The sequence below is a fragment of the Lycium ferocissimum genome, unplaced genomic scaffold (genome assembly GCF_029784015.1).
Source record: "Lycium ferocissimum isolate CSIRO_LF1 unplaced genomic scaffold, AGI_CSIRO_Lferr_CH_V1 ctg19054, whole genome shotgun sequence".
NCBI lineage: Eukaryota > Viridiplantae > Streptophyta > Magnoliopsida > Solanales > Solanaceae > Lycium > Lycium ferocissimum.
This window is the reverse complement of record NW_026718175.1, coordinates 1,287-10,485: the sequence shown is the minus strand read 5'-3', so window position 1 is coordinate 10,485 and position 9,199 is coordinate 1,287. Positions and strand designations below refer to the sequence as shown.

The 9,199-nt window shown below is 40.5% G+C and overlaps 1 protein-coding gene across 1 annotated transcript; it reads right to left on the bottom strand.

Moving 5' to 3' along the window:
- Positions 1 to 893: 893 nt before the first annotated feature.
- On the bottom strand, positions 894 to 6,161 carry LOC132042895 (uncharacterized; the record flags this gene model as incomplete). The annotated part of the gene is made up of 3 exons (XM_059433401.1): positions 5,283 to 6,161; positions 1,881 to 2,029; positions 894 to 1,240 (listed from the first exon to the last, which is right to left on the bottom strand). Coding segments are annotated over exons 1-3 (1,375 nt in total), but the record flags the coding sequence as incomplete, so codon positions are not given.
- Positions 6,162 to 9,199: the final 3,038 nt, after the last annotated feature.

Sequence of the window (9,199 nt, the reverse complement as noted above, 5' to 3'; positions counted from 1 at the left end):
CTACACTAAAGGGGACCATTCGGCCAACACCTCTTCCACACATAGGGATGATTTTCATTCTTTTCTTCACACCACAACATTCAAAACATGCTAATTAACATTAATACATTGCTCACAACACAACACACACACACACGGCCAACCACCCCTCACACGGCCCAACTTCAATTTCTTTCCTAACATGAATTTCTTCTATTTTAGCATACTACGACACATATAAACCATTCATAACACATAAAACAAGATTAAAACTCACCTTTCTTCTTCAACTTCTCAACTTGCCTTAAGTTGGTAGATAGAGAAAACGAGTAGACTATTTCCCGAAACAACGACTCCACGTTACTTAGCACCCTTGAATTAGCAAGTTTGCTTGAAGAATTTATTTTTTTGATGGCTTAAAAATTTTCTTGAATTTCCAAGAGGTGGCCGAACCCTCTTGTTTTTCTCCTCCAAGGTTTTTTCTTGATTTTTCTAGAACACACAATGAGGAAGATGACTTAGTCATCTTTTAAATTCCTATATGAAATAAATCCATGTGGCCTTGGCCCACTACTAAGTGGCCGGCCACCTTGCTCCTTTGTTTCTTTTTTTTTTTTTGAATTTTCAAACTTCCCAAAATAGCACACTTACTAAAAATGGAAAATTGCTTCCAAGTATTTCCTTAACATTATCATGACATTAAAATCATATACAACTTAAGCCTTTAGAACAGACGAAAGTCTCTCGGGATAGTCTTGTCCCTAACTTCTCACAATTCACCCAAGTTGTCCCGTTACTCAAAATACGGGATATAACACTTTTGTTCAACTTTCCTTGGGCCTTAAGATGTTTTAAGGACTCATGATCGGTCCTAATCACAAACTCTTCAGGCCACAAGTAGTGTCGCCAATTACCCAAATCTCTAATCAAAGCATACAATTCAAGATCATAGGTGGAGTAATTCAGCGTCGCACCCTTAAGCTTTTCACTAAAATAGGCAATGGGTTTTTGGTCTTGCATCAAAACGACACCAATACCTACTTTACTAGCATCACATTCAATTTCAAAGATTTTGTCAAAATCGTGTAATTGCAACAACGGTGCAGAGCTAAGCATTTGTTTTAGAGATTCAAAAGCCTTTGCTTGCTCCACACCCCAAGAAAAAGGTTTATCCTTTTGGATTACCTCGGTCAAAGGAGCAGCTATGGTACTAAACCCCTTAACAAACCGCCTATGAAAACTAGCCAATCCATGAAAACTTCTAATATCACCAATGAATTTAGGAGTTGGCCAATTCTTAATAGCGTCTATTTTGGATTCATCAACCTCAACGCCCCTTGAACTCACAACAAAACCCAAGAAAACAACTTCATCAACACAAAAAGAGCATTTACCAACATTAGCAAAAAGTTGTTCTTGTCTAAGCACTTCAAACACACATTTCAAGTGAATAACATGCTCATCCATGGTTTTACTATACACCAAAATATCATCAAAGTAAACAACCATGAATTTGCCAATAAAAGGTTTCATCACATGATTCATCAAACGCATGAAAGTACTAGGAGCGTTAGTGAGACCAAAAGGCATCACCAACCATTCATATAGACCAAACTTGGTCTTGAATGCGGTTTTCCACTCATCTTCGGGTTTCATCCAAATTTGATGATACCCACTCCTAAGATCTATCTTAGAGAATATGTATAAACCATTCAATTCATTAAGCATGTCATCAAGGTGAGGTATGGGACGGCGATACTTTATCGTTATCTTATTGATGGCTCAGCAATCAACACATATGCGCCATGATACATCTTTATTTGGCATCAAGATCACGGGCACGGCACATGGACTCATACTTTCTCGCACAACTCCCTTTTCAATGGAGCTCATCCACTTGCCTTTGAAGCTCCTTAGTATCATCCGAGTTGTCTCTATAAGCTGGTTTGTTTAGCAATTGAGACCCCGGGACAAAGTCAATTTGGTGCTCAATTCCCCTCAAGGTTGGTAATCCTTGTGGGAGTTCCGTTGGTAACACATTATCAAAATCCTACAAAAGAGAAGAAATAGAACTTGGAAAAGAAGGGGTTAGTTCATAGGGTGCAATACATAGTCCCTATGCATGAGGAGAATCACCGGTTGATGCTTCTCCAATTCCTCCCCAAGTTCCCCAAAGTTTGCCAAGAGGGACACCTTGGCCTTTCCCCTTGACTCTCTTGACTTCGTGTCACGACCCAGCCCCGTGGGCCGCGACTAGCGCCCGAACTGGGCACCCGTACGTGCTAACACACAGTATCGCATACGTTAACAAAAAAACAATAAGGTAATAACTCAAATATTTTAGAAAAATCCGGGCAGAGTTTCCTCTGTTTTTTTTTCCTACTAACCAAAATTTACCTGCACTCAGAAAATACCAGCAAAGGCCACACACGGCCATCATATCATATAAACACATACATAGGCGAGCGTAAGAGCAAGGTCGCCGCGGTAGATAACCGCCCGTACACATATATCACATACACATCTTTGTACGTACGGGGACCATAACCCACACTTTATGTCTACGAGTGCCTCTATAAACGAACGAACGTACAAACATAGGACGGGACGGGGCCCCGCCGTGCATTCTCGATCAAATATACATAAATGTAACGAAAGGCTGTACCAAAATCTGGGCTCCGGACAAAGGAGCTCTCCAAAATAGCTGAACGGGAGTCCTAAGCTGGCGGCTCGCTCGAACGTGTATCGGCACCTGCGCGGCATGAAACGCAGCCCCCGAAGAAAGGGGGTCAGTACGGAAAATGTACTGAATATGTAAAGCATAGAATATAGTAAACGGGATCATCAGGGTGGGGTTCACAAACAAATATAGTATCAACACAAATCGGTGAGACAGAATCGAAGACTTGCCTTAAATCGTGTGTCAAATATGTCCGTGTCATGTCATAATATCATCATATATACATACCATACCCGGCCCTCTAGTGAGGGACTCGGTGAAATGTCGCATGCGTACCGTACCCGGCCCTTTATGAGGGACTCGGTCGTACCCGGCCCTTTCGGGACTCGGTGAATAATCACATCATCGTATACCGTACCCGGCCCTTTCGGGACTCGGTCGTACCGGCCCTTTCGGGACTCGGTGAATAAATCATATAAGTATCACGTATAGTACCCATGTAATCATATGCACATAACAAATAAATAACCAGACTACTTTCCAGAATTCGAGGACCAAATGTGTTTACCGACATTCAAAAGTGTATAAGCAAGTTTTAGATTGACCGATTAGTAAGTGAAAGTTATGAGCTTCACGCAAATTTTACGTGTCAAAACATGTTATACAACTCAATGGAATAGTCAAACAACTATCTTTTAGTAATTAAGGTAATAACCAAAAGCTCTCTTTAAGTTTCGCTTAAGTACGTCAAACGGTTGTATCATAAGGAAATCTCGGAATACGTGGGCCCACCTCGGTCAAGTTGAGGCGGTGTATCCAACTTGTGATCGTTAGGCTGACGGAGTCATGTATTAAAGATTCAAGACCAACCAATTCCGTTTGGACAAGTTTTAGTTGCTTAAATGATCATTTGAACAAAGCATGAGTTTCTTAGTTCATTTCTATTGAATGAAAAAGGGCCAAATTCAAACTTGGATTTCTAGGAGTAGAATCGTCCCCAAGGTCCAAATCCGAGCCTAGTACACCTAAGACATGCCAAGAGAAGAAATGGGAGAGCTTTACATACCTTATTGGCTTCTTACGCCTTTCCGAATCCACTTCCCGTTTCGTCAAAAATCCGCAAACGGTCACATTGACCCGCTTACTATTCATGAGACTTACAATTTCCAAGCTTAACCGATATTGTTCTATAACAATTTGGGCAGCATCTCCCTTATACATATGACATCCCCGAGATTCAACTCGGCTCGTTTCAACAACAACCAACCCAACAACCAAGCTACAACATCAACAATCAACTCAAAATACATTCTAACATTAATAGCTCTTTTTCTACATAATTCAACAACATTCATAATATTCTTCCTTCAACTACTCACGATCAAACTAATATCAACGTTTACATATTCGATTACCAATCCAAACTCATTCAAACCATATACAAGATCACTTTAAGCAATGCTTACAATATTTCCAACAACCCAAATATTGCTCCATTGTACCCGAATTGGCCCCCAAGCCCAAGAACAACATCAAATACATTCTTATCTTCCAAATTCATGATTTATGCCATTAAGCCACACACTAACAATGCAATATTCGTAAATGCGAAAGTTACATAAAATTTGCATAAACTCCCAAATCATCTTTTAACCAACATAACATTATTCTAAGTCATTAAACTTGCATTTCTCATCCTAGAATTCATAACGACAACAACTAAAACGCTAACGACAATTCATTCATTTCCAACTACACAAAGGGGAGCCATTCGGCCCACCTCCAACACACACACCTAAAAATGATTCCCATTCCTTTCTTCACACTACAACAATCAAAACATGCTAATTAGAATTAATACATGGCTTATACTTCAACACACACATACACGCCTATGCTCCATATACACGGCCCCAATTCAATTTAACTTCCACCATGAATTTCTTTCTTTTCTAGCATCCAACAACACATATAAACCATTTATAACACAAGAAAACAAGATTAAACTCACCTTTCTTCTTCACTTCTTCACTTGACCAAAATTGGTCGTTAGAGCAAACGAGCGAACTATCTTCCGAAATAACAACACCACGTTACTTAGCACCCTTGAATTAGTAGGAATACCACAAGAACATAATTTTTGGGAAGAGATTTCAAAGGGTCAAATTTCTTGGGACATGGCCGAATGGCCTTCAACGTTTTGCTCTTCTTTTTTTATTTTTGGTTCTTCTCCTTTCTCTATTCCTCTTGAACCTTCTATTAATATAACATATTAAGCACATGGAAAATTAATAAAAATGAGGGGTTGGGCCAAGGCTTTGGCCGGCCACCCTCTCCTTTGGGCCATTTTTTTCCTTCTTTTGTTCTTTTGGCCCAATTGGTTGAATCTCGTTTTGCAATTCCCGAAATAAATTTTCGAAATTTCCGATTTTTACCCCTAGCCTTCCTCGACGCTTCCATATTAATATTCTTCCGTAAACAACTCATGTGCTAAATAAAATCAATTATTACCTTCTTCCTTACAAGCCAACTTATTTCCAATTTTCCCGAACACACGAAAATACGGGATATAACACTTCGCACTTCCTTCTTGAGAACCACTCTCTTTGATATTCCCTTGTACCACCACGTTTGATTGCAAGGCTCCCTTGCCCTTCTCTTTCAACTCTCTCATTTTGTGATAGACCTCACCAACTTGAAGAGGAGACATTGGGCACATCACATGTTTGACCCCATTGTGGACAAGTGTATATCGATTGGTTCTACCATCATGCATGGTTGACCCATCATATTGCCAAGGTCGCCTAAGTAGAAGGTGACAAGCTTGCATGGGAATTACATCACATAGGATCTCATCTTGATACTTCCCAACTTTGAATTTAATAATAGCTTGTCGGGTCACTTTCAATTCTCCACACTCATTGAGCCATTGAAGTTTGTAAGGGTGTTCATAACGGGTGGTGGAGAGTTTCAAGAAATCAACTAGAGTCGTACTTGCAACATTCGCATAACTCCCACTATCAATTATCATGATACACACATTTTGATTGATGATACACTTGGAATGAAAAAGGTTCTCCCGTTGACTAGGATCATCCATGGCTTTGCTTATCATTGTCCATCGGACCACATAGTTTGGAATAGTGACCTTCCCTTCTTGAGGTTTAGCCATACATGGCATGATTCTCCTAGATAAGTAGAGTGGGACAATGTCCTTATCATCACCCTCCATATCCCCTTCATCACTACCAAGTTGTTCATTTTCATGATCGCCCTCGTCATCTCCTTCCTCACATTCTTTCGTATCCTCACTACAAGTGTCTCTCAAAATAAACGCTCTACGATTAGGGCATTCACTTGCTCGATGACCGAAGCCATGACATTTAAAGCATTGAATAGGAGTTTTCATACCTCCTTCTTTAGGAGCAAACTTCGGAGGCTGTTTATCCACTTGCTTCTCAACTTGAGTATTCTTCACAAAGGGTTTCTTGGCTTCTTGCATGGGACCCTTATTCTCTTGCCAATTGGAGGAGGAAACTCCTCATTCTTTGTTATTGTTCCATGAGCTCACATAGCCCCTTGACTTATTGATTTTATCTTCCTTGAGACCCTCCTCTATTTCAATAGCGGCTTGAAGGGTTTCTTCAATGCTCCCATGGTTGTGGAGTCTTATGTGGGAGACAATGTCAACATTTAACCCGGCTCGGAACTGAGTCATAGCATTCAACTCATCATAGTATTCTTTCACACTCCTTTTGTTTTGCCTTAAGGTATACACCTTCTTGAGTTGTTCTTGCTTGTAGCGTTCGGTGACATACTTAAGCCGCATAGCGTCCTTCAACTCATCCCAAGTAGGTGTGGGAGAAAGTCCAATAATTCTTCTTACCTTCACTTGAGTTTCCCACCATGTGGAGGCGTACCCTTCGAATTGAGCAATGGCGTAAGACACATTTTTTAGCTCAGACATGTCATTCGTCAAGAAGATTCTATCACAATGCATCACCCAATTAAGAAATGTATCGGGGTCACTTCCTCCTTTGAAGGTTGGGAGAGTAACCTTGATAGAATTGAGGCTCGTGTCTCACCCTCCATAACCATCGTTATCATAACCTCAATGGTCATGGCCTTGGTACCCTTCATGAGCTTAGTACCCTCCTTGCCTACCCATGTGAGGGTTAGGACCATGCCTTCCATCCCTTCCTCAATAACCTCCTTGTGCTTTCCTTCGTTGCCTCCAAGCTTGGACACCATAAAGTTCGTGCTCAAGTATAGCTTCTTCTATCTCATCGTCATTTGGTTGTTGGATGTTTGGACAATTTTGGGGTGGCATTGGTGCATTTAGGTGTGGATCATTAGGGGGTGGATCATTTAGATGTGGGTCATTTGGGGTTTGATGTTGTGGGGGTGGGTTGTTCCGTTGGCCTATGGAAATGTTGTTTGGTGGGGTGAGAGTTGTGTTTTGAGGAGTGTTTTGGGGAGTGTTTTGGGGAGTGGGGTTATATAGATGATGGAAGGTGCCGGGTGAAAACGTAAGTGAAGTGCTTCGAGTAGCTCCACTTGTGCCTTCTTGGTATTGCACTCGAGGCGAATACAAAACCTCCCTACTACCTCTTTCAATTGCTCACCCTACTTGCCAAGTTTTCCATTCGACCATCCATGTTTTCCATTCGACCACCCATACTCCCAACCTTATCGTTCAAGGCTTACAAGGCTCTCATTACATCAACTAGTGTGAGTTCCCCAGTGGGAACTTGTGTTTCATCCTCCGTAGCCATGGTACCTGTTAAAGACACTCAACAAAATGAGCAAACACATTAGATTAGTAAAATTAATTCACAATCGCTCAAGTATGCGCACCTTTAATTGCCTCACAAATTGCTTCCACCAAAGATTGTGTGCTTGTTAATGTCGACTAGTCACAAGGGTTTAAATTCTACTCTCGGTCAGAATAGATTCTTGTTAGACTAAGAAAGACGGATGACTCAATTCAATCTAACGGACTTGAACCAAGAAATTAACAACGAAGCAAAACGAAGAAAAGCACGAAAGAAATGCGAACACAAGAACTAGCAAACACAAGTAGGAACAACTACTAAATGGCTACTAGTTGAGAGACACAAGAAAATGGAATGCTAAAATCAGGAAATAAATCAAATTTCGGACCTGGGTAGGTGATAACTTGAAAACGCGATCGGGAAGCCCAATTGATCCAAGGTATCAGTTTGAAGTAATGAAAATTTTAAAATTTCTATACTCTTTTATTTTTATTTTTATTTTTTTTTGCTCCCTACCAAAGGAATAGGGACACAAAATCAACAATGAGAGTCAAGAAATTTTTTTTTGAGAAATGAAACTTGGATCAATGTAAATTACCTCGAGAAATACGACCTTACTTATACGGTCCGTATAAGAGGATACGGTCCGTGTAAGTACTCATATAAGATGATGTAACAAAACAGTAAGTGCTCTTTGTTGGATCCTGAAATACGACCAACTTATACGGTCCGTATAAAAAGATACGGTCCGTGTAAGTGTCCGTATAAATTGATGTCACTTTTCCCTTGCCTTATACGACCTTACTTATACGGTCCATATAAAAAGATACGGTCCATGTAAGTGTCCGTATAAAATGGTGTCACAAAACAGTAAGTCCCCTTTGCTGGATCCTGAAGTACGACCAACTTATACGGTCCGTATAAAAAGATACGGCTCGTATAAGTGTACACTTTTTCTGCTACAGTGATTTTCGTGTTGAACTCGACCTTCTCAAAATTTGGACCGAATTTCTTGGATCTGATGACGTTCCTGGGCCCACTCAACCTAGTATTTACCCTTTTGGGGTAGAAAAACACTTTTCCCCAAATCTTGACTTAAAAACTTTGGATTAAATGCCCCTTTGGAGAGTCTTCTTCCCTATGAAGATTTGAAGATCTTCAAGAACACCAACAATGTCACACCTCAATCCCTTCAGGGCATGATGGGCACCCAACTCTTACTTAGAGCTGAGCGAACCCTCTAGCATTCACATAATGAAACTGGACATATAAAAAATTTTGAAAATATAATAAAGTACTTTCAATCAAATCATAGAAATTTACGAACGATACTCAATTAATAAAAATCCGAGTAAGTCAAACTGATATATTAGCCTACATGGTCGCTTTACTCAACACATGACATCTCAACATACTAACCACAGGACACTGTCTGCAAAGTCTCTAAGAGTAAACACCTGAATCATATGAGTCGGGACAGGGCCCCGACGTACCCATACACACATATGATAACCATAATGACTCGGCACTGCTCCAGGAAGAAAATGGAGTTTGCCAATCCCAGCTGATAGCCAACCATCCTAGCTGAATACTTTTACCTGCAAAACAATCTGGGACCGTGTGGCATGAAAACAGCCTGTAAAGGGACGTCAGTACGAATAATGTACCGAGTATGTAAGGCGACAGTAATCATAAAGAATGAGATATAAGCCATAATGAAAGTATGAGAAACAACCTGTAATATGGATAGCCCCGAAGGCAGAGA